This window comes from Eriocheir sinensis, chromosome 8, assembly GCF_024679095.1.
Source record: "Eriocheir sinensis breed Jianghai 21 chromosome 8, ASM2467909v1, whole genome shotgun sequence".
In the NCBI taxonomy this organism is placed as follows: Eukaryota; Metazoa; Arthropoda; class Malacostraca; order Decapoda; family Varunidae; genus Eriocheir; species Eriocheir sinensis.
The window spans coordinates 6344177-6369974 of NC_066516.1; the positions used below are offsets into that span (position 1 = coordinate 6344177).

The 25798-nt window shown below is 44.9% G+C and overlaps 2 protein-coding genes across 2 annotated transcripts in view; both read left to right on the plus strand.

The window, feature by feature from the left end:
• The window catches only part of LOC126995429 (tubulin alpha-4 chain-like), a 73956-nt gene extending 70770 nt beyond the window's left edge, over positions 1–3186 (plus strand). The window contains exon 11 of the mRNA XM_050854958.1: positions 1350–3186. Within this exon, the coding sequence (XP_050710915.1) occupies positions 1350–1476 (127 nt within the window). The 3' untranslated portion in view covers positions 1477–3186. The remainder of the gene's footprint in view (positions 1–1349) is intronic.
• A 5183-nt stretch (positions 3187–8369) lies between these two features.
• LOC126995432 (chitinase-3-like protein 1) lies at positions 8370–23965 on the plus strand. The gene is made up of 11 exons (XM_050854960.1): positions 8370–8509; positions 16540–16700; positions 16983–17135; positions 17717–17848; positions 18397–18654; positions 18980–19165; positions 20497–20625; positions 21045–21194; positions 21574–21936; positions 22763–22933; positions 23720–23965. Exons 1-11 carry the CDS (start codon positions 8467–8469, stop codon positions 23849–23851), a joined length of 1878 nt encoding a protein of 625 aa, XP_050710917.1. The 5' UTR covers positions 8370–8466; the 3' UTR covers positions 23852–23965.
• The last annotated feature ends 1833 nt before the right edge of the window (positions 23966–25798 follow it).

Sequence of the window (25798 nt, forward strand, 5' to 3'; positions counted from 1 at the left end):
AATCTATCCTTAACCGGAAGATTCAAAAGCACCTTTCAACTTCTGACCTTCTATCTGATCGCCAGTATGGGTTCCGCAAGGGGCGTTCTACTGGTGATCTCCTTGCCTTCCTAACTGACTCTTGGTCATCCTCTCTTAGCCGTTTCGGTGAAACCTTTGCTATTGCGCTGGACATATCAAAAGCCTTTGATAAGGTCTGGCACAAATCTTTGCTTTCCAAACTACCCTCCTACGGTTTCTATCCTTCTCTCTGTACCTTTATCTCCAGTTTCCTTTCTGACCGTTCTATTTCTGCTGTGGTAGACGGTCACTGTTCTTCCCCTAAACCTATTTACAGTGGTGTCCCGCAGGATTCTGTCCTATCTCCCACTCTCTTTCTGTTGTTCACTGATGATCTTCTTTCCAAAACGACCTGTCCTATCCATTCTTACGCCGATGACTCTACTCTGCATTACTCAACTTCTTTTAACAGAGGACCCACTCAAAAGGAACTAAATGATTCCAAGCTGGAGGCTGCAGAACGCTTAGCCTCAGCCCTTACTATTATTTCCGACTGGGGCAAGAAGAACGTGGTGTCCTTCAACGCCTCAAAAACACAGTTTCTCCACCTATCCACTCGACACAGTCTTCCAGATATCTATCCCCTATCCTTAACTCAAAATCTCAAAGGGAAACTTCATATATCTTCTCTTACTAAATCAGCTTTCTCGAGGCTGGGGGTTTTGTACCGTCTCTGCCAGTTCTTCTCCCCCGCACAGATGTTTTCCATTTATAGGGGCCTTGTCTGCCCTCGTATGGAGTATGCATCTCACGTGTGTGTGTGGGGGGGGGGGCACTCACACAGCTCTCCTGGACAAAGTGGAGTCTAAGGCTCTTCGTCTCATCAGCTCTCCTCCTCTTACTGATAGTCTTCTACCTCTAAAATTCCTCCACCATGTTGCCTCTCTTTTTATCTTCTATCGATATTTTCATGCTGATTGCTCTTCTGAACTTTCTAATTGCATGCCTCCCCTCCTCCCGCGGCCCCGCTGCACACGACTTTCTACTCATGCTCATCCCTATACTGTCCAAACCCCTTATGCATGAGTTAACCAGCACCTCCATTCTTCCATCCCTTTCACTGGTAAACTCTGGAACAGCCTTCCTTCGTCTGTATTTCCTCCTGCTTATGACTTGACCTCTTTCAAGAAGAGTGTATCAAGACACCTCTCCACCCGAAATTGACCTCTCTTTTGGCTACTCTTTACTTTTATCTTTTAAAGGAGCGGCGAGTAGCGGGCTTTTATTGTACTCTTTTTATTGCCCTTGAGCCGTGTCCTCTGATGTAAAAAACATAATCTTCTCCTCAGGTATGTGGGCGAGGGCATGGAGGAGGGAGAGTTCGCCGAGGCTCGCGAGGACCTGGCAGCCCTCGAGCACGACTACGAGGAGGTGGCCCTCGACTCCAACCAGGAGGAGGAAGACACCGAGTACTAGAGGCTCCGAACGACTAGAATCTTTGCACACCACGGACACGACTCAAGATCTTCGATACTGATTATTAAAAAAGTTAAGGACGATAGTTATTAACGTACTGGATGTAGTTTGTATGTATCCTAATCAGAGCATATGGAGCACAAGGACTCACAGGAAGGTTGACGTAATGATAAAATATAATTAGTTATAAATAAATGTCAAAAATCACACACAGGCTTTCCAAAGAGGTTCATAGGGACCATAAAAAAAACAGCGACTACAGTAGGCTGGGTTCACTAGTTTGTATGATGTATGCTTAGGTTTAGCCAAAGGAATAATTATAATGTACTGTCCCAAAAATACCAAAGATATTTCTCGTAATGTTCTGGGTGAATAGTGAACGGTGGCTTTGTATCGGATGTCCAGACGAGACTGACGAGCGTATGTGAACAACGTACGGCGATTTCTTTTCATGACAGAGCGGTGTGGTGTTTAGCCTGAGAGGTGTTATGAGAGGAGAAAGAAGGACTGACCGTGCATTTATACTGGCCTCCTTAAGAGTTAGGGATATGCCACAAGACGTATACTGATCAACATTATTTTCATTGGTGTGCGGCATGACCATCGTGATAGCTTTTTCATTGGGGCAGACCGGCAGAACAACGCAATGCTCCCTCTGCGATACTTATTACAGTCTAGCTAATGAAAGATTGATGGCGTGTATGGACAAGTATGGAAGCTCACCACCAATATAGTTTGTAAGTTCTTTAGGTAATCATATCAAGGTTGATGACTGCCCTTAACCACTGATAAAAGGTCATATCATTAGTAAGGCAATTTTTTGACATGACATAGTTGATGAAGGCCCTCAACTCTCCCAATGAAGTCATGTCACTAGTTAGACAATTGCTGGACATGACAAAAGCCCTTGACTCTACCAAAAAAGAAGTCATGTCATTAGTTAGGCAATTGTTAAACATGACATAGCTGATGAAAGACGTTAAACACCGATAAGAAGTCATGTCATTAGTTAGGCAATTGTTAAACATGACATAGCTGATGAAAGACGTTAAACACCGATAAGAAGTCATGTCATTAGTTAGGCAATTATTAAACATGATAACAGATGAATGCCCTTGACTCTGCCGATAAAACTTAATAGTCATGTCATTAGTTACACAATTATTGCTAAACATGACAAGGTTGATAAATGCCCTTGACTCTTCGGAAAAAAAGTCATATATCATAAGTTAGGCAATCGTTAAGAAATGGCAATGACTAACAACGTAACGGGTGACGGGTGAGCAGTAACCACCTGTGTGACCACCCCCCCACCACCACCACGCTCTCTACCCTGGTCTGGAAGGTGTGTGAATGCCAAGGCTACAGAGCGGCACCGCGGTATGAATGAATGCGCACAGAGTTTTATTACTATTACTACATGTATAAGCTTTATCCTATGCCAGCCGAATATAAGTTTAGCTTCAGAGTGGGGAATAATTCTTCAACATGTTCCTCCTTATTGCTGCACAAGATCCAAAGTGTCTTACGGAGTGGATGGTTGCGGCGTTCCATCCCGACGCCTCAACCACCGAAGTGTCTTATCGATATAGGCGTGTAAGGTTCCGTAGGTTAGCGCGAGGTGTGAATACTTTCCAACGTTTCTACCCTGGAATAAGACGTTTTCTATGACACGTTTGTATATTTATTCAATAAAGAATGTGGACCATCGACATTCATGATTATTACCCTAAGCACTGAAAAAAAAAAAAAACTTTACTATTCACAAGTATATTTATTTTCGTCTCTTTTTAGTTTGTTTTTAGTTCATTTTAGTTAGTTTTTAGTTCATTTTAGTTTGTTTGAATGATGTTATGATTTTGCCGTGTGTGTACGGGGGGGAGTTCTGGTCGGCATAAGACTATATGTGAAGGCCAAGGGGTAACATCTTCTGTATAATTATTATTTTTTTATTCGGGCCTTCGTTTCCACTCGTTATCGCATCTGCACAGTGAAGTGAAGCAAACATTCCAGCGCCTCGATAACCAAGTGCACGGTAACACGTAGATTGAGGTCACATGCACTTGTTCTTTTCTCACAGGACGGAGGACGAAATTCTGGACCCATATTCTCAAACGTATCGGCATCGGTGTCGCACACTGTCGCGGGGGCCTAAAGGGGTGGCCAGGTGTGGGCGCCTCGGACATTCTCACTGCCTATACATGTACGGGCACCCTCCCCGCCCCCCCGCTGCCACACAGGCGCACACAGGTACACGCAGGGGCCTAAGGTGACGATAGGGTTCAATTACTGTCCCTAGATTGTCCCTGTCGAGATAGCACAAACAACACAATACATTACAATACCACTAACGTAATACAACATAGACACATGCACACACACGAACTCCTTCAGGGGGAGAGTATCAGGACACGTCTCCACCCGAAATTGACCTCTCTTCTGGCCTCTCCTTCTTTTCTTTTGTTGGAGCAGCGTATAGCGGGCTTTTGTTTTGTCGATGTTATTGTTTTTTGCCTTTGAGCTGCCTTCCTTACCACAGAAAAAATAATAATATAAAAACAGAGGTCTCAGGTTCGATTCCAGTGGCAAAGCGGGGATGCATGGGCAATTTCCTTTTAATCCGTGCCTCCTGTCCACCCAGCAGTGAATGGGTGCCGGGTGTCAGTTGGGGGTTGTGTCTCGCTTACTGTGTGTGTGTGTGGGTGGGGTCTAGACTATTTCCCATGGCTATTGAGAAGACTAACGGGTTTTTATGGGTGCTTTTTTTCCCGTTCAGGATGCAGAAGCTGTGTAAAACTATCACTGCTAGCTGTACCCAGAGATCTGTCGCCAGAATTTCAGAGCTTATTCCGAGAAAGTACTGGCAGACGATCACGAGTTGAGAGCGTGATCAGAAGATGGCGAATGTTCAGGATCCAGAAGCTGTGTAAAACTATCACTACTAGTTGTACTCAGAGAGCTGTTGCCAGAACATCAAAGCTTATTCCGGGAAAGTACTGGCACGAGTTGATCACGAGTTGAGACCGTGATCAGACGATGGCGAATGACACCTCCCCCCACCCCACAGGCACCCACTAAGCCCGCAAAGTAATTCTCCCACGATAATGCCTAGAACTGAGGTACGACTGCAGGTTATTTTCCTTCAACTTCAACACGGTGTCACACGATAATGAGGAAGACAAGTCAGGAAGTAAAAATAGTCGGTATTGGTATTGTTTTGAAAGGGGATTACGTTATAAGTATCATTATTAATTGTCTTAAGAGCTTTTGTATTCAGCGTTTTGTCTTACGTGACTTGAATCGTAATTTTGGTGCATAAAAATAGTAGTAGTAATAGTAGTAGAAGAAAAAAAATAAGAGAGAGAGAGAGAGAGAGAGAGAGAGAGAGAGAGAGAGAGAGAGAGAGAGAGAGAGAGAGAGAGAGAGAGAGAGAGAGAGAGAGAGAGAGAGAGAGAGAGAGAGAGAGAGAGAGAGAGAGAGAGAGAGAGAGAGAGAGAGAGAGAGAGAGAGAGAGAGAGAGAGAGAGAGAGAGAGAGAGAGAGAGAGAGAGAGAGAGAGAGAGAACATTATCAATTTTTCTTTCACAACAGCTGTATAGCGTATGCGACCACCAGATTGCATAAAGAAGATAGTTACATAAGGACGGTCCTCTTGGGTTATCAGACGCGCCCCGCAGATGTCCCTTCCCACCCTGGAGGGCACCGCGAACAGAAGGACACCGAGGCGTTGCACACAACACATCACTAATCGGATGGACCCTCTTAAAATGAGCATCTATCTACTTGGACTCTCTATGGATGGCAGAATACATTACTAACTGGATGGACCTTCTTAAAACGAGGCATTTATCTATGGGGGTCCTCTATGGATGGCAGAACAGATCACTAACTGGGTGGACCTTCTTAAAACGAGACATTTATCTATGGGGGTCCTCTATGGATGGCAGAACAGATCACTAACTGGGTGGACCTTCTTAAAACGAGCATCTGCCTATTGGGACCTTGTATGGATAACAGAACATCACTACCAAACGACCTTAGAAACAGAACATCTTTTGGAACTATCTCTTTGGCAAGCAAAAATGATCACTACCTAACCACACATCACTAACTATCTCGGCCGAGCGGCAGTCGGTAAACTCGTGTCGTGTGGCTCCTTTTAGTTTTTCACGTTCGGCCTATAGCGCTGGTATGCTTTCATGGTGGAGCCTATTGGTCAGTTCCAGCCCGTTTTTAAGTGGCGCTGGCAAGTATTTTATAGCGGCACCATCTTGCTTGGTTCATGCTGTCCTCCAGAGATCATTTTTTATCCTCTTTGGAGTTAATCTAGAGTAAGGGTTGATAATTGGTCTTCAGGACAGCATGTGGGTAGTCTTGGGCTACTCGGCGATGACTGAAAAAAGTCAGCTTGTAGCGGCGGGCGGGACTTGAACCCGGGTCCTCCTGGACACACCCGCACACCAACGACTCAGCCACCCCCTCCCCCTAAATTGAAACATTCCTTTTTTTTCACATTCATGACTAGGTAATTAAGCCTCGTATAGTACCAGACTGGTTTTATAAACAATGAAACCATATACATGATTTTGGTTACTTATAATATTATAGACTAGAAAATTAATTTGGATATGTAAATGAATAGGAAATATTTGCATTGCGTAGCAGCTCAAGAGGTCGAGTGTGGAGTATTATAATAAGGATGCTTCTTTCCCTGAGGCTCAGTTAGGTGTTCCTCGAGGGTTGTGATGTATAGCAGGGCGGGATAATAGCGAGAAACCGTGTTGTGGAGGGTGGCCGTTAGATAGTGTGTGTGGCTACGTGGAGTGTAGGTGAGACAGAAGATTTATTTATTTATTTATTTATTTTTTTACAACAAAGGAGGCAGCTCAAGGGCGGCGGGGACGCAAGATGCACCACAAACGTGAGGATGAACACACTTTCCCGCAAGATGATTAAAAGAGATATAACTAAAGGACGTAAAATCATTCAAATGCACACAGCGAGGGGAACTTCTCCACTGGATACGTCTGCTGGGCTTCACAGGACACAATACAACACAATACAACACAATATAATGCCCTGCTATGATTACTTTTTTTTTTTACATCCCCGCCTATAGCGCCGGTAGGCTTTCTTTAGGGGCCAGATGGTCGGCCCAAACCCGTCATGGCGCAGGCAATTTTTATAGTAGCGCCAGTTATGCTTGGCTCATGCTGCCCCCTGGATCTCATTCTTGATTCACTGGACGGTTTCTTCTAGAGTCCAGGTTGATGGGTGGTCTTCTGGACAACATGTGGGTAGTCTTAAACCACTCGGCGGTGACTGAAAAATCCCAGGTGGTTGCGTGGGGATTTGAATCGACGTTGTCCATGGCGTGGTGAATGTGAGCCCAGCACCCTAAGTGGTTACATTTTGTGACTGACAAGACAATACAGTGACAACATGCTAGCTCTTACAAGGATAACCCACTAAAGTTGTCCAACTTATTTCCAATGGGGTCCCCATTTAAGACAAGACAGTAGTCTAAGCAGAGTAGCCAGCAGGTCCCGGTACAGCATTATAAAAGTTACAATATTATACCACAAATACAAAATACCTATATGATTAAAAGTGTACAGAAAATAAAATATACAGGAAAGGGGCACAACTCACTAATCATTAAATCTAAAGTACATAACTAAGGTTACCAATAACTTTTTATTTCTAAGACCCTATACTGTTAGTAAAAACAAAGTCATTTTGTTTTGTTTTGTTTTGCTACTCTTCGGACTGCATTTTCCTACAACTTCCGTCGGCTTATCCCAGCAGTTCTCTACAGCATAGCTTCGTTGGGAATCTAATATTTGCTATATCCTTTGACGACGGTCTTCAGGGGAACATATGAGAAGACGAAGGGCATGTTACTAGTGAAACTAATAAGGGGAGATTTAGTTAAAAGGGAGGGAGGTTCAGCAGAGGTACAGTACAGGCTACGGGGATGTTGTCTGCTCTGTATACTTCATGCAAACGTTCTTTTTGTTGTTATCGTCGTATATCTATGTCTTTTTTCTTAACATATGAGACAAAAAGGTTCATTGTCGTACAACAACCGTCACAAATCAATCTTAACAAAGAGGTGGAGGAGCGAGACATGAAGCAGGAGCAAGACATTACAAGCGGCCTTTCTCACAAGTAGACCAGAGGGGTAACGCGTCGTGAGTTCCCTGCTCCACCTGGGGTCACGAATTCACCAGCTATTTGCTTGACTCCCTCGACTAAAAACGTGTGGGAGGGGGGGGGGGTAGGTGGGGTGTGTGGTGTATGGTGTGGTGTGGTGTGGTGTGGTGTGGTGTAGTGTGTGTGTGTGTGTGTGTGTGTGTGTGTGAGAGAGAGCTAGTCCCACAGTAAGCGATAAACGGATTAGCTTACAAAATGCTCGCGTTATATCACATTAACAATCAATATATATATGGGAAGGCGATGGCCGAGTGGATAGCGTGACGGCGCAGCGTCCAGGACGACGCGGGTTCGCGCCCCGCCCGGTACCACAAACTTGGATTTTTCAGTCACCGCCGAGTGGCTTAAGACTACCCACATACTGTCCAGAAGACCACCTATGAACCCGGACTTTAGATTCTAGGATCAAAGATGAGCTCTGGGGAGCAGTATGAGCCAATGCAAGATGGCGCCACTATAAACACACTTGCCTGCGCCACGACGGGCTGGGGCCGACCTTCAGGCCCCATCAAGAAAGCCTACCGGCGCCATAGGTGAATTAGTAAAAAAAAAAAAAAAAAAAAAATCTAAGTCTAAGCCAGTTTTTAGGTTTGAATTCGGTTCCGTCTTAATTAAACTTTCCCTGTTTGTTCATTTATCTGCACACTCATGTTCTTTCTCAGCTTCCCATACACACACACAAACGCACGCACACACACAGAGATAAGCCGCCCCTACATAAGCCCCTCCTCGTGTCGCCCTCCCCTCAGCCAGCCGCCGCATACCCCGCACCGTCATGAGGCTTCTCGCTCTTCTCGTGGTCGGCCTGGCGTCTGCCGGTAAGACTCTCAAACCTAGACAATGGCATCAGCTCCACCCTATTCCGAGACTAGCAATCAGGCCTCGAGGACAGCGAATACTGATAATTCACTTCATTGTAAGGCGATTGGAGTCAGATGGCCTCAATCCTCAGAAGGCTATGGACCTGAAGGAGTGCCTCCTATTGTCCTTAAAAACTGTGCTTCCGTGCTGACACAATGGTCAAATTCTTTCGCCTCTACACTAAACATCCTCGGTCTATCCTTAACTCAAAATCTCAACTGGAAACTTCATATCTCTTCTCTTACTAAATCTGCTTCCTTGAGGTTGGGCGTTTTGTACCCTCTCTGCCAGTTCTTCTCCCCCGCACAACTGCTATCCATTTACAGGGGCCTTGTCCGCCCTCGTATGGAGTATGCATCTCACGTGTGGGGGGTTTCACTCACACAGCTCTCTTGGACAGAGTGGAGTCTAAGGCTCTTCGTCTCATCAGCTCTCTCCTCTTAATAATAGTCTTCTACCTCTTAAATTTCGCCGCCATGCTGCCTCTCTTTCTATCTTCTATCGATATTTTCATGCTGACTGCTCTTCTAAACTTGCTAACTGCATGCCTCCCCCACTTTCGCGGCCTCGCCACACACGACTTTCTACTCAAGCTCATCCCTTTACTGCCCAAATCCCTTACGCAAGAGTTAACCAGCGTCTTCACTCTTTCATCCCTCACGCTGGTAAACTCTGGAACAATCTTCCTTCATCTGTATTTCCTCCTGCCTACGACTTGAACTCTTTCAAGAGGAGGGTATCAGGACACCTCTCCTCCCGAAACTGACCTATCTTTCGGCCACTCCTCTAACTCTTTTTAGGAGCAGTAGGTATCGGGCTTTTTTTTTAAACATTTGTTACCTTTTACTCCCACCACTGTTGTTAAAAAACCAATTTTTGCTATGTCCCTGTTGAATCTGAATTTATCCCAGTTTAACCCCGTACTTCGTGTCCTACCCCTTTCATTTTATAAACCTCGATCATGTCTCCACGCACCCTTTTGCCTTTTAGAGAATGCAAGTTTAACTGTTTGAGTAGACCTAATAACATCAGTGTGATTTTTTGTCGCCCATTCACATTATCCAGTTCCTCATACTCAGATATTGCACTAGCCTTATAATCTGCTTGCTGTCAATCTCATGATCTTGGACCAATCTTACCGACTCTGATGCTACCTGCCTACCATCACTAAGATCATGATCAATCTATCTAACTCACATTGAAATAACTGTGGAAAAGTGTCATTATTAAATAATAGTTGTTGAGTATAAATACATAACAAAAAGTGGACCCTAATACCATTATTTGTCACAGCTCTTTTCTATTGCTAGCCCACTCTTTTGCCATTGATTTACTCTTTACCTCCTCCCATGAGCCTGTAAGTAAAGCAGTTCTGTGAATCTAATTTGACCCGTGTCACTGTAAAATAAAGAACTTCATCAAACGCTTACTTCTCAAAACCTTCACCGTTAATTTTTCATTATTGTAGAACAGAGAGCATCGTTTATCACCATACCAACCTTACTTTGGTATTGTAGACCTAGAAGTGTGAACCCATGCTATGGTCCTTAATAATATGTTTCTCTCTAAATGCTATCATGACTATGTTTTTTTGGTAATAAGCATCGAACTAATATGGCTGTTGTTGACTCCAGCCCCCTTTTAAAACCGACTGACCTGTAACCTTACTTTCCTTTAAAACGGCTGATAGCGGCATTAGTATCTCGGTTAAGATGTATTTTAGTGGTGATTCCCAATGTCGGTTGGTTATACGACATGAATAATAAAACCCTTATTTAAGTCCCTCCTTATATCCGTCAACTCCTGCAGCACTTCATTCATCTACTTCATCTATCTCATCCTAATCCATATCCTATTAAATGATTATATCCTATCCCGTCCGCCATCCCTTACCAAGTTTTTCGAATTTTCCGTTCGATTCTCCTGATCCTCCTGTGATAGTAGTTAATCTTTCAATGTACTCATATTTTCGTAATTTCTACTAAGCTTGTGTTTGTTTGTTTTTCTACTTTTTTTTCTCCCTTGTTTTTTTTCTATTTCATCTGAAAAATGTGTTTGAAAACCTTTCGCCTCATTTTTATTACTTTTGCCTCATTTCTTTTTTTTCTGATTTGGTTTTTCTTTCTGCTTAATCTTTAGTTCTTAACCACCCTGAATTCCTGAGTGTACCCCTTTTCCATGTTTTGTTTTTATACCTTTCTTAACTTTCTTCTTTTTTTTTTCTAATAAATTCCTTCTTAACCCAATCTCGTGTGTTTTAGTCCGAGAGTCATCCTTCATCCCATTGTTTTTACTTTTTTTGTTTGTTTTGTGGCTGGTGTATGCTGTTTCTTGCCTCTTCTTACTCTAACTAAAATTATTGTTGTAGAGACATTTCTGGTTTCTCCTGGCTCTCAATCGCAGTTCTGGCCCTCATGATTCAAGAGTCGTAGTTTAGTTTTTAAAACCTGCACTAACACCTGGTTTGGGGTTTGGGGGTTACAGCCCAGCCAGTCTAAAAAAACTGTTCTTCTGGATCACTATTCCTAACTCTCCGCCCACCTCCAACTGGCTTAGAGTATAAGTCTGCCGTCCTCTGTCTCTCCTCTAGAATTACTTCCTGCCTGCCTATATTATATGCTATAGATGTCCCTCCCATTACCTCTCCCATTCACCCCATTACTCCTCCCCCTATACTAAAATTCTATGCCCTTGAACTGACTCCTCTGCTGTAAAAAAAATGATACAGAAATACAAGGAGGGAGAGAACAAAAGAAGAATAAGGGGGAAAAATACTAATAACAATACAACAAATAATAATAATTCACTTCATTATAAGGCGACTGGAGTCAGATGGTAGAGAAAGGCATTGAGGGAGAATAAAAGAAGGACAAGGTAGAAAATTTCAACTATTAATACAGAAAATACCCATAATTTAATTTAATACATGTGTAACGCCAATAAATTCCCTTTTACCTTATCTTCACACGACCTCCGTGTGTCACGAAATACACGAGAAATTAATCGAGCAAACAATATTGTATTTTATGAATAGCGCCACAGAATTCCGCTTTACCTTATCTCCACACGACCTCTGCGTGTCACGAAACACACGAGAAATTAATCCAGACTAGGAAAGGGTTTGCCGGCGCCGGGGATCGAACCCGCGACCGGCGAGAAGGGAAAGCTACTCCTTAACCAGTCGGCCAAAGAGATAACCCAGTCGCAGAGTTGTGAGAGGCATTTCGAACCAGGCCGGTCAGTGATTACACAAGTCGTAGAGGTCAGACTAGCATGAGTAAAAAAATGCAAGGAGGGAGAGAATCAGATGTGGGTGAGTGGGAGACTTGTTAATACTACTATTAATAATATAATAATTCACTTCATGAAAAGTCGTATGAGGTCAGACTACTGCATGAGTAAAGAAATGCAAGGAGGGAGAGGACCAAAACTGGATGAGGGGGAGAGAGGGAAGGGCTGGAAGGAAGGGAAGATAATATTACTTGGAGGAATACAGTGTTCAGTGTCATGAGCCTAGAAGACGTGGGAAATAATAATAAAAAGTAGTAACAGGAATTGACTAGTATGAGTACTTATGTTCAAGTAATAGTGACACTAGTTGAAAAAGACCACGTGTTTTCCACTTTACATTAATGCTCTATTCACGAGACATTAATTCATTTTCATTGCAGACATAAATTGCTAATCCTCTGTATTGCCGTGCCTAGTAGACCCATCCTCATCTTGTTAACTACCTCATCTTGTTAACTGAAGTGAAAATTGGAAAAAAAAACTCACTAATTTCAGGCCAAACCAGGTTCCCCTTATAACAGCTAAAGTGTCCCTCGCCCAAGCCTCTGGTCAGACAGCCTCAGACCCCTGAAAGTCTAAGGTTCATACTGTGAAACATTTAGGGGAAAAAGATGCATTTTTATTAACGTATACAAGTAATATCCCCCTAAATACTTTGCAATTTTTATTTATTTGGTTCGATACGTTTTTAATTAATACAGGTTCAAACAATCAATGAAGAGGGAAATAATTACATCCGTCGCCACGTGTGTGTGTGTGTGTGTGTGTATGTGTGTGTGTGTGTGTGTGTGTGTGTGTGTAAAATTCACCACGGCCTGATCACGAGTTGGACTCGCTTTCGCCAGCAAGTACCCTCAAGACGTGAGCAAGTGCTCATTATTGTCGATCTTTGGGTACTTCCAGGACCTCACTCACCACACACCCCATCCCCCTTGCTCAAGGGGGGACAGTAACCACTCCTTGTCAACGGAAAAATCCGGCCTGAGCCGGGCTCGAACCGCCGCCTGTTTGGCCGTGAAGCCTTGCAGCGCGGTGCTCTAACCGATTGAGCTACCGGAGTGTGTGTGTGTGTGTGTGTGTGTGTGTGTGTGTGTGTGTGTGTGTGTGTGTGTGTGTGTGTGTGTGTGTGTGTGTGTGTGTGTGTGTGTGTGTGTGTGTGTGTGTGTGTGTGTGTGTGTGTGTGTGTGTGTGTGTGTGTGTGTGTGACTCGTTTTCCTTTGCCTGCTGTCAGGGAGAACATGACTTGCAGGTCATTGTTTTGCTTTTGTCGGCGTCGTCCCTCGTCATGTTCATTTGTTCTAAATACGCGTCTTGATTTGGAAAGCCGTTTATTACCGCCTGAGGCCGCGGGCGCCGTCACAGCGGCGTGCACGGAGGTGAGGAGTCAGATGAGCTGTCAGGCGCGGGATTTGTGAGAAACACCTTACGATTCTTTGGACCCGAGATATGCACTGTCACATTACCTCAGTTCATTCTCTTAAAGAAATAAATCAAGTGTTTTTAAGGTAGATGAAATGCATTAAATCAATCAAGAATATATATATATATATATATATATATATATATATATATATATATATATATATATATATATATATATATATATAGATAGATAGATAGATAGATAGATAGATAGATAGATAGATAGATAGATAGATAGATAGATAGATAGAGATAGATAGATAGATAGATAGATAGATAGAGAGAGATAGAGAGAGAGATGAGTGTGTGTGTGTGTGTGTGTGTGTGTGTGTGTGTGTGTGTGTGTGTATATATATATATATATCTATATATATATATATATATATATATATATATATATATATATATATATATATATATATATATATATATATATATATATATATATATATATATATATATATATATATATATATATATATATATATATATATATATATATATATATATATATATATATATATATATATATATATATATATATATATATATATATATATATTATAGTAAAGGAAACAGTTTAAGGGCATTAAGAACAAGATTAAAAAGATCCACTAATCGCTCTTGCAGCGAAAAAAGAGTTCAGTACGAGTGGCCAAGAGAGGTCAAATTCGAATGGAGAGGTGTCTTCATACTTCCTTCTTGAAAGAGTTCAAGTACTCGGCAGGAGGAAATACAGACGAAGGAAGGCTGTTCCAGAGTTTACCAGCGAAAGCGATGAAAGGATGAAGATGCTGGTTAACTCTTGCATAACGGATTTGGACAGTACAGGAATGAGCGATAGTAGAAATTTGTGTGAAGCACGGCCGCGGAAGGGGTGGAGGCATGAGGTAGCAAGTTCAGAAGAGCAGTTCGCATTAAAATATTGATGGGAGATGGAAAGACAGGCACTCACTGCGCTAGAGTTTAGGAGGGGAGTGGCTGAGACGAACAACCTTTGACTCCACTCTGTCCAAAAGGGTTGTGTGGAGCACCCTCCCCCCAACCCGCTACACAAACACACACACACACACACACACACACACACACACACACACACACACACACACACACACACATACACACACACACTCATGAGATGCATACCCCATACGAGGGCGAACAAGGTCCTTGCATATGGACAGCAACTGGAAGGGGAAAGAGAGAAAGAAAATTTGTTCTGTACCATCTGTGTCACCAAAGATAGCATGGAGTGCATGGAATTCTGATGATGGAACACAGTAAGCTCATCACTTTAGACGGAGCATCATCATAATCCGTGAGCCGTAGGGGACGCTGTTACCAGGCGTAAAGAGCGTTGGGAAGTGACACTCGTATTGAACTCTTCTGCAGCCACGACAGGCGTCCGTAGTACTGCGAACAGCCGTAATCCCCGCCCCTCCCTCCACCCAGGCCTGTTTATCCCCCTCAGAAGGCAGACGGCACATGGAGGGACCATGTAGGATGGTGTTATGGCATAAACCTCACCGGAGAGACAATGCACAATGACTCGCCGCCAGCAGTAAGATAAAACAACATGACTCGTGGGTTTGGCGGTGCGAGACTGGGGACATTACGGCGTCAGGGCCAGCAGGTGTTTGTATCTCTCCTTTTTTTTTACATAAAGGAAACAGCTCGAGGTCAAACAAAAAAATAAGTGAGAAAAAACGCCCGCTAATCACTTCCCCCTATAAAAGAATGTATAGGAGAGAGGTCAGTTACGGGAAAATCATATTATGCTGGCGATCGATGGAAATTTGCAGCCACGCCCTTTCGCCCTTTAAAAACGCGGCGACATATTGCCCGTGCGATAAACTTTCGGCTGGAAAATGCTGTTGGTGGTGAATAGCGTACTGTGTCAGGACACAGAAATCTATGAAGTCCTTAGGGGAAATTTCGGTATATGTTCAGAGTTGCCCATCTCACTGTGGTACTTCTCACCCTAACCATGGGTTAGATCTCATTATTCTATGCATTCTGAACCCCATATATATGCATCGCAAATTGATAGAAACGTTGCTTTCGATTTTTTAAAAGTTAGTGTTTTTTTGCGGGCAGCGGTGTTGTGGGCCCGGGCGTGGGAGGGATAGCGTACGATTCTCAATAATTTGGGTCACACTCGCCTGGTAAGGTTAGATTAATTATACGGTGTTCTACCTACTACTGTTGTACTTCTCTAGTTTTTCGAAATAATTACGGCCACCACTGTTTACGCGCGCCATGTTTGACTGCTCTGGCGACGGCCGCGGTGGCGGAGCAGCCGGCGTTGCGAGAAATACCTCCTCGCAGAAAAAAGTTGCATATACATGTGGGGGGGGTCCACCCCCCCTGGTTAAAAGGGGGGGCGAGGGGGGCGAAGCCCTCCCGTTAGCTGTTAGGTCGTAAAGTTCGGTTGGGCTAGTTTAAATATGTTCCCCCACCCTAAACCCTCTGCGAGCTATTTTGCGGCGGCGGCGGCGGCGGATGATGAGATTGCAATAATTAAGTCACTTTTTAGCCGTTTCCGAAGAAAAAAACTATCTCCAAATGAAAAAGCACAATGTTTTGGCCCGAAATAAATAGCCAGTGTATCAAAATTTGAGATGGGTAACTCTCTGAACATTTACCGAAATTTCTAGCAGGTAAAGGTAAATATTCTTAATAATCGGCCCTATTTTGGGATAAGAATATAATGAATGCAAATGACGCCCTCATATTTTCCTTACGATATTCTTGAGATTTCTTTAATAACACTCCTCTAGTTACTACACCTTTGAGTCTTTTTTTTCCAACACTTAGTCACCCCCATTTTTTAGTTTTCATTTTTTCTTCCTCTTTTTATCTCTATTTTCTTTCTTTCTTTATTTATCTATTTTGCATTTTGCCGTCAAGTGAACAGGTTGTGATCAGCTTGTATCAGTACCGACTCTTATTTCAGGAGGACTTGCTTCTCATTTTTATGTACATTAAGGCCCGTATTCTCAGACGCGTTCAGCGGCACTCACAACAACTATTTCCAAAGGCCACAAAGGAGATTAGTCGGGTTCTCATGAGTGCTCTTCAACATTCACGGTGCAGAAACCTTGTCAGACTACTACTAGGTTCATAAAACTACCCATGGGAATATCAACACAACCTCTATGAAAGCCTTATCAAATCTGGGTGTGTGAGCAGCGAAAGGTTTGATAATATGGATCCAAATATTTCTTCAACTTTTCCAACTTTGGGTTTCCATTTTTTCTTCCCTCCCACCCAGTCCTGGCCGCGGGCGAGGGCAGCGTGGTGTGTTACTTCGGGTCCTGGGCGACGTGGCGGCCGGGCGATGGGAAGTTTGACGTGGAGGACATCGACCCCTTCCTCTGCACCCACCTCATCTTCGGCTTCGCTGGGCTGAGCAACCACACTTGGGAGATCGAGGTATGAATGAACTCTTTGTTTTTTGTCGCAGCTGGTTTTGCTTTCTCCCATAATCGTTTTATGTCAGTGCTTCAATTTTACTTTCCATCACTACTATAATCTGTTTTTGGTGTTTTCTCGACTCATTTGTTTTCGGAGCTAACGTGCTATAGATATATGGCATAATGCTTACAGCTCTCTAAACATCATAGGAGAAAAAAAAAATGGTCACACTCCTCCCCATATAGTACACACTCACACATAACACTCCCTCCCTCTCTTTCCTGCCCCTGCCTCTCCCAGGTGTTGGACCCCTGGAATGAGCTGTGCCCCGACGAGGAGGGCGGCAACAACTGTGCCTACGACCGGTTCGTGGCGCTGAGGGACGTGAACCCCGAGCTGAAGATGCTGATAGCGGTGGGCGGCTGGCGGGAGGGCTCCGTGGACTACTCGAGGGTGAGTCTGGCGCCGGGGAGGGGGAGGAGCGATAAGGTGAATGTGTGGGTAGTTCACTCACGGTATGATCACGTGCTGAACTCGTGATCGCCAGAGAACCTTCCTGAAGAGATTTGGAGCTCGTTAGTCGATTTATGGGCAAAATTAGGAAATGTGTGGGGGGTGGGTGGGTGGGGGGTTGAATATGTGTGTGTGTGTGTGTGTGTGTGTGTGTGTGTGTGTGTGTGTGTGTGTGTGTGTGTGTGTGTGTGGTTTCCTTCTTACTCTCATCCTCATTATTTTTCTTTCAATACCCTCCTTAGAACTCCCTTGCATCCCTCCTTCCCCTCAACACCCTCTCCTTCCATTCCATCACATCTCTTACTACCCTCTACTCTCCTTTCCATTCCCTTAAATACCATTCCTTTTCCCTCCCTTCCAATGCCTTTCCTTCTTCTCCCAATCCGGCATTGAAATTCATCTCGCTTCCCTTCGATTCCTTTCCCTTTCCCTCCCCTTCCCTTCCCTTTCCTTGCCATGCCTCGCCTCTCTCTCCCCCTGCCGCTTCTTAACTGAACGCCCCAACACCCTCATTCCCGCAGATGGTGGAGGACCCGCAGAAACGCAAGCTCTTCGTGGACAGCACATTGGCGCTCATTCGCAAACATAACTTCGACGGACTGGACATGGACTGGGAGTATCCTGCTGCCCGCGGTGGTACGCCCGAGGATAAGGTGGGTGCTATAGGTAGCCAGAAGGGACGCATGGCCTTCGTTGCTTACACTGGGACAATCAATATAGCCTCTATTAATAAGGAAGACAGAGAAGGCGCGGAAAAAATAAACTGGTGCCCATTGTGGTGCGCCCGAGGATAAGGTGGGTGCTAGCTAGCCAGAATGGGCGCATAGCCTTCGTTGCTTTCACTGGAGCAATCAGTCTAGCCTCTATTAGTAAGTGGAAGAGGGCACGGGTCATCTGAGACTCCCTCGATAAATGACTATTTTCTGCTGCCTTTCGTTGAGAATAGTAGTCAATGATGATCACAAACACCTTCCACTATAATGCTTAATTTATTCATTTTCCTTATGCCCATTTGTAGACACTCACACTTTGTACTGGCGATTGCTATGCATGGAGTACTTATTAATGGCATAACACCCCCCACTAGGGATGTAGTAGGCAATTTTCCTCCAACACTATTACTACAACACCAGCAACAGCACCACCCCCATCCCCACCAACACTATAGTTGCTGCTGCTGCTGACATTCCCGCCCCTACAGGAGAACTTCGTCACCCTGATCCAAGAGCTGCGCCACGAGTTCGATAAGTTCAGCCCACCATTGTTCCTGTCGAGCGCCATGGCCGCCGGCAAGCTGACCATCGACGCCGCCTACAACATCCCGCCGCTGGTTGACCTCTTCGACCACTTCCACATCATGAACTACGACTACCACGGCGCCTGGGAGACCCGCACCCACCACAACGCACCCCTCTGCGGCTACTACCGCGACACCGACCTCGATCTCTACCATAGCGTGGTGGGTGGGACACGTTTATAACACGGAAACTCGTGTCTCCGTTGTCTGTTGTTGTTGCCGTTCAGTCCTACAGTTAAGGTAGTTGTGCTGCCTTAATCGAAGTCGCAGTTTATCGAACTTATGCTCAGAACGTGAAACAGACAAGCCATAAATATTATTTTGGTCTTCACCGACTTGGAATTCAAACCCAAAACTTGTTGATTTTGACTCGAGCTTGTCAACCAGTACTTTACCTAGTCTGGCTTCATGTGTGGGGGAGGGAGGGTGTATATACTTGAGGCTGTGTCGGCCATGGCGGTATATTACCTGTGTCGCGTGGTTTCAGGTGTACACCATCAACTACTACCTGGACCTCGGGGTGCCCGCCGAGAAGATGGTGCTGGGCATCCCCACGTACGGCCGCTGCTGGACCCTCGATTCCATGGACGACACCGGCATGCTGGCCCCCGCCCACAAGCCGGGGCCCGAGGGGCCCTACATCAGGATCCCCGGCACGCTGGGCTTCAACGAGGTGAGCCGCGCCGCGCAACGCCTCACGTTTGGCGGGAGGGTTGAGCAAGAGCACACGCTTGATTGATGACGTCCAGGGAAAGTTAGAGAAATTCATGACCAGGAAGGACAGACGGAGATACATTAGGTCTCCCCTGTGTGCTTGCTTACTTTTCATTTTCCATATCAGGGTATAACCCAGCAGGCCTTCGAATGGAACGTTGTTGTTGTTAAAGATTTACCCATAGTATCACTAGGGGAACGGCACGAGGGAACATGGGCCTTTGCCAAAGGCGGCCCGTAGCAGGGTGCCGACAAACCGACTTTATCGGCGATCGAAATCTAGCCGACCAAGTCGGTCTGTCGACGAAGACTGGCGTGTCTCTGAATGGAACGTTGTTACTGACACTGATGCATGCTCTGAGAGAAACACTTTTTCTTGTTCATCATTACGCCATGTTCCAGAGCGTTATCGCGCCTCACTAAGAGGTTAGTTCTACTTGTCTCCTTTATATTAGCATAATCATAATGTTAGTGTTATAATCATATGTACGGTTAGTCTTAAGTATGAATACCGACGCATTAATTGTTATTTTTTTTTTTTACTGAGTCTAAAGTTGTGATATTTTAACAGCAAAACAATATGTGAACAATAGCGAATGGATTACCATCAGCAGCAGCAGCAGGAGGAGACTTGAACAGGGGGGAGGGGGGAGAGTCTACCTTAAGAACTGCAAGACACAAAGGTCAGGGAATCACAACATTAAGCTCCGCGGAATCGCTCTCCGCACGAAAACACCAACACTGCCGGTGGAAGGGTGACTGAATTCTATATAGTGGCCAACGAGCTGAGACTTAAGTGCTTTTCAGATTGTTTCCTTCACGGTTGATGACTCTCCGTGGATATATGTTCGGCAAAATCATACTGTGCTCTCAGGGAAATGTTCTTTATGCCTTTCCTTGCCTCTTGGTTGCCAGAAAACACCAACGCTGACGACGGGAAGGTGATCGCATTCGAGCGGCCGACGAATTGAAATGAAAGTGCATATCAGATTGTTTCCTTCGCGACTTTTGACTATCCGTGGATCAATATTCGGCAAAACCATACTGTACTATTAGGGAAATGTTGCATATGCCTTTCCTTCCCTCTTGGTTGCCAGAAAACACCAAGGCTGACGACGGGAAGGTGATTGTATTCGAGCGCCCGACGAATTGAAATGAAAGTGCATATCAGATTGTTTCCTTAGAGGCTAATACGCGGATCAGTACTCGAAAAAACAAACGAAAATAAAAAAACATACTGCACTCTTGGGGATATGTTCTTTATGCATTTCCTCCCCTCTTGGTTGCTAGATCTGTGAGCGGCTGACCCAGGAGGACTGCACAGTGAGTCAAGATCCCACCATGTACGAGCCATACTTTTACTGCCCCTCCGACAAGATCTGGTGCGGGTTTGACGACGCCGATTCCGTCCATGTCAAGGTATGAATGAGCCTGTCTCTCACGCAGGTTGAAGCCACGCTGCAAGGACGTTGCTTCTTTCCCGTCCTCCCCTGATTCTTCTTCTAATCACCAAAATCACTGATGTAAAGTAATTTCACCCTCTAAGGGACTGATAGGTAGAATGTAGTGCTTTATAGTGTGTTGCGATAAAGCTGCTCAGTACCTGTCACCATGCCTGTGTAAGGTACAGATGTTAGCGGATTCCTCAAATGGCCTAGTCATCTACTAACATCCGGACCTTCCATGCACTGGTTGGCAGAACGTTGAAATATGTAGTGATGTAATGTATCTGTTCAGCGCCTGTTAGTGCCTTACAACCCCTTACGTCTTTACTACCTTTTCAATACGAGGATAATGAAGCACCAGGTAAATAATAATGTTTTGTGGTGGCGCGGCAGGCTCGCTACGCCAAGAACATGGGCCTGGCCGGCTTCCTGGTGTGGACCATCGATACGGATGACTTCCACCCGCAATGCTACCAAGATTCTTTCTACCTGATCAAGAGCATGAAGTCTGGATTCAACCTCCCCGCCGACGGCAATCTTCCGGTGTGTGTGTGTGTGTGTGTGTGTGTGTGTGTGTGTGTGTGTGTGTGTGTGTGTGTGTGTGTGTGTTAAATTTTTGAACTGGCCTAACATGTCTTTCTTTGTAGTATTTGTTGTAACCAATGTCCTTTGCATGGTGGGAAGACAAAAACTGCACCGTGTATTCTAAATGTGGTCTGACTAAACTACACTATAATGGCAATGCTACGTCTTTAGTATTGAATGAAGAGTTTCTCTACAGGAATGCTAACCCTTTTCCGCTTTATTTGTTGTTTCCATGCAGTGTTGGGAGAACTCAACGTCTAACTAGATTGTGACAGCAAAGTTAATTATTTGGTTGGACGGTTGACTATGGCGCTTAAACTCTCATTCTTGTCAACAGGACTGTCAATATAACTACTTCACCACCACTACCGTCGAGACCACCACCACTACCAGCACCACCCCTGCCCCTACCACCACGGAGCCAACCACTACCAGCACCACCCCTGCCCCTACCACCACGGAGCCAACCACTACCAGCACCACCCCTGTCCCTACCACCACGGAGCCAACCACTACCAGCACCACCCCCGCCCCCACCACCACGGAGCCAACCACTACCTCCACCACCACTACCACCACCACCACCACCATGCCTGAGACCACCACGCAGAGGGTGTCGACGCCGAAGCCTCCGCACCCACGCCCTGACTGCACGAACCAGGTGGACGGTACGGTCTTCCCACACAAGGACTGCAACAAGGTGGGGATGGCGGTGCAAAGGATGTATGGGCGATATTTATTCCGGGTTTCATTCATGGCTGGTTATGTGTTTCTCATTTGTAGCTTTTTTTTTAATTCTTCTTGGTTTGTTTTTATTGGTTTTCTTTTTCCTTCGTTTTGTTTTCTTTCTTCTTCATTTGTTTTCTTCTTCATTTGTGTTTTATTTTTCTTCATTTGTTTTTTCTCATTTGCTCGTTTTCTTTCTTCTTCATTTGTGTGTTTTCTTCATTTGTTTTCTTCTTCATTTGTGTTTTAATTTTTCTTCATTTGTTTTTTCTCATTTGCTCGTTTTCTTTCTTCTTCATTTGTGTGTTTTCTTTGTTTTCTTCATTTGTTTTCATTCGTTTTTCTTCATTTTTGTTTTCATTTTTTTTCAATTGTCTTCTTTTTCATCTGTCTTGATTCTTCAGTTTAGTTTTCATCCTTGGCCACATATTTCTTACCTGTAGCGAAGTTCCTACAATGGCAAAAAATCGAAAAAAAGGCTTATTTCGTTGTCAGTGCTGAAGAGAACAATAATTAATCATACATTTCTTACTTGAAGTTCTACATACGAATAAAATCTTCTATCAATCAAAATAATAACACGTCCGGAGATTTTTTCTTACAGTAAATGAAGCAGCTCAAGGGAAAAAAGAAAACAAAAAAACAAAAAGGCCCGCTGAGCAATGTTCCCATAAAAGAAAAAAGAATTGAGTGACCAGAAGAGAGGACAATTTCGAATGTAAACGTAGTGTCATACAGTAATATATAGTGAGGCTAACACCGGCGGCCTTCTGATGAAATGGTTCACCCTTTCAACGCAGTACTGGGAGTGCATCAGTGGCCAGGCCGTGCTGCAGCTGTGCGGGCCCGGGACCCTCTTTGACGAGGACCTCAAGATCTGCAACTGGGAGAACCAAGTCGACACCTCCGAATGTACCATGTGGATCTGCGAGGTGGACAACGTATACTACCCCCACGCCGACTGTGACAAGGTAGGTCTGCAGCGGCGGCCTTGAAGGGAACAGAGGCGCAAGGCCCTGTTTTGTACTTCAGGCGGGGTACAGGCACGATCACCGTCTAAGAATATACAATCATCACACTTTTTATTCCAATTTGAGTCTGCAGCGGCGATCTTGAAGGGAACAGCGGCGCAGGACAGTGGCTGTACTAGAGGCTGGGTACCGGCACGATCACAGTCTAGGAATACAGTCATCCCACTTTTGGTTCCAATTTTGAAGCAGCTCGCGCGTAGGAATCATAGGCCGCAACCACAGTCGAAGAATATCTTAAACTGTGGGTCCCAAAGTCTGCCCATGGTGGGTCCGATTAATACAGTTCACTTCGTACGAGGTGGCCTTCCATCCATGAAAAAGTGAAGAAATTATTGTCTTTATCAAGGATTATGTTTTTCAGGTTCGATGTTAATTGAATATCATGACCTTCCATTTGTTATGCAATGTTGAAATCGCCGCACTCAGTGATTATCGCCGTAACTATTCAGAAATGGATCAAAATTAGAGAGACGGCCACTCACTACATTTCGGCGCCTAGGCATACACATTTGACAAGGCTTTCGTAGGAGCTGTGGGCAATTTCAGGGGTAGTTTGATGACCCTGGTGGTAGTTTGACGAAGCTTCTATACTCTGAAGCTGAAAAAACACTTATGAGGACCCAACTGATCTCCTTTTTGGCCTTTGAAAATAGTTGATGTGAGGGGTGGAAGCGTCTGACAATACCATGCAGCCTAAGTAACTTGATTTCTTGTGCTTTGTTGCAGTACTACCGCTGCTACAACGGCTCCCCCCACGAGGAGAAGTGCGCGGACGGCCTCTACTGGAACCAGGGCCTCACCATGTGTGACCTGCCCGCCAACGTCGACACGAGCAACTGCAACGCCGTGTGGTGGTAGATCATTTCCCTACCCAGCCACGGGGATAGACAGAGTGAAACTTAGTTGTAAAAAGATCATGATAACATTATTCCTGTGACGGTTTACCTAATAAAGTATGGTTTGTTAAGTGTATGTTAGGCTTCTTTTTTTTTTTTACGTGCCAGCCTATAGCGCCGGTAGGCTTTCTTGAGGGGGGATGGTAGTCGGCCGCAGCCCGTCTGGCGCAGGCAAGTGTTTTTTTTATAGTGGCGCCATTTTTTCTTGGGTCATGCTGCCCCCCGGAGCTTAATGCAGTAATATATGCTTGGTGTAATGGTCAGCAGCCTCAATACACTCGCGCTGATTCTCTCACTCGGGTTGGTCGATAAAGTCTGTATCTAGGAAGGTAAATATACTGAGATAACCCCGATACAACAATAATTGCCCTATATGATGGGTTCGTTTCAACTATACATGCTCAATGACACGAAGATGAGCACCGAGGCCACGGGTAGATTAGCGTATGCCTCCAACTTTATCTTTAACATCAAAACACAACACTGACGCTTTTTTTTTTTTTTGGGGGGGGGGGGGTGGGGGGGAAGGGAAGAGGTATTTAGGGGAAGGGAAGAGGTGTTAGAGGAAAGGGAAGAAGTGTTAGAGGGAAGGGAAGAGGTGTTAGAGGAAAGGGAAGAGGTGTTAGAGGGAAGGGAAGAGGTGTTAGAGGGAAGGGAAGAGGTGTTAGAGGGAAGGGAAGAGGTGTTAGAGGGAAGGGAAGAGGTGTTAGAGGGAAGGGAAGAGGTGTTAGAGGGAAGGGAAGAGGTGTTAGAGGGAAGGGAAGAGGTGTTAGAGGAAAGGGAAGAAGTGTTAGAGGGAAGGGAAGAGGTGTTAGAGGAAAGGGAAGAAGTGTTAGAGGAAAGGGAAGAGGTGTTAGAGGAAAGGGAAGAAGTGTTAGAGGGAAGGGAAGAGGTGTTAGAGGGAAGGGAAGAGGTGTTAGAGGAAAGGGAAGAAGTGTTAGAGGAAGGAAGAGGTGTTAGAGGAAGGGAAGAGGTGTTAGAGGAAGGGAAGAGGTGTTAGAGGAAGGAAGAGGTGTTAGAGGGAAGGGAAGAGGTGTTAGAGGAAGGTAGAGGTGTTAGAGGAAGGAAGAAGTGTTGAGGGAAGGGAAGTGGTGTTAGAGGGAAGGGAAGAAGTGTTAGAGGAAAGGGAAGAGGTGTTAGAGGGAAGGGAAGAAGTGTTAGAGGAAAGGGAAGAAGTGTTAGAGGAAAGGGAAGAAGTGTTAGAGGAAAGGGAAGAGGTGTTAGAGGGAAGGGAAGAGGTGTTAGAGGGAAGGGAAGAGGTGTTAGAGGGAAGGGAAGAGGTGTTAGAGGGAAGGGAAGAAGTGTTAGAGGAAAGGGAAGAAGTGTTAGAGGAAAGGGAAGAGGTGTTAGAGGGAAGGGAAGAAGTGTTAGAGGAAAGGGAAGAAGTGTTAGAGGAAAGGGAAGAAGTGTTAGAGGAAAGGGAAGAAGTGTTAGAGGAAAGGGAAGAAGTGTTAGAGGAAAGGGAAGAAGTGTTAGAGGAAAGGGAAGAGGTGTTAGAGGAAAGGGAAGAAGTGTTAGAGGAAAGGGAAGAGGTGTTAGAGGGAAGGGAAGAGGTGTTAGAGGAAAGGGAAGAAGTGTTAGAGGAAAGGGAAGAGGTGTTAGAGGAAAGGGAAGAGGTGTTAGAGGGAAGGGAAGAAGTGTTAGAGGAAAGGGAAGAGGTGTTAGAGGGAAGGGAAGAGGTGTTAGAGGAAAGGGAAGAGGTGTTAGAGGAAAGGGAAGAGGTGTTAGAGGTAAGGGAAGAGGTGTTAGAGGGAAGGGAAGAAGTGTTAGAGGGAAGGGAAGAGGTGTTAGAGGTAAGGGAAGAGGTGTTAGAGGGAAGGGAAGAGGTGTTAGAGGAAAGGGAAGAGGTGTTAGAGGGAAGGGAAGAGGTGTTAGAGGAAAGGGAAGAGGTGTTAGAGGGAAGGGAAGA

What these genes read in the sequence shown, in the direction of transcription:
- LOC126995432 (XM_050854960.1), top strand. Translation starts at nt 8,467, where the DNA reads ATGAGGCTTCTCGCTCTTCTCGTGGTCGGCCTGGCGTCTGCCG. An exon ending in TCGATCTCTACCATAGCGTG is followed by an intron (nt 18,655 to 18,979) that starts GTGGGTGGGACA and finishes GCGTGGTTTCAG; the next exon opens with GTGTACACCATCAACTACTA. An exon ending in CCCACGCCGACTGTGACAAG is followed by an intron (nt 22,934 to 23,719) that starts GTAGGTCTGCAG and finishes GCTTTGTTGCAG; the next exon opens with TACTACCGCTGCTACAACGG.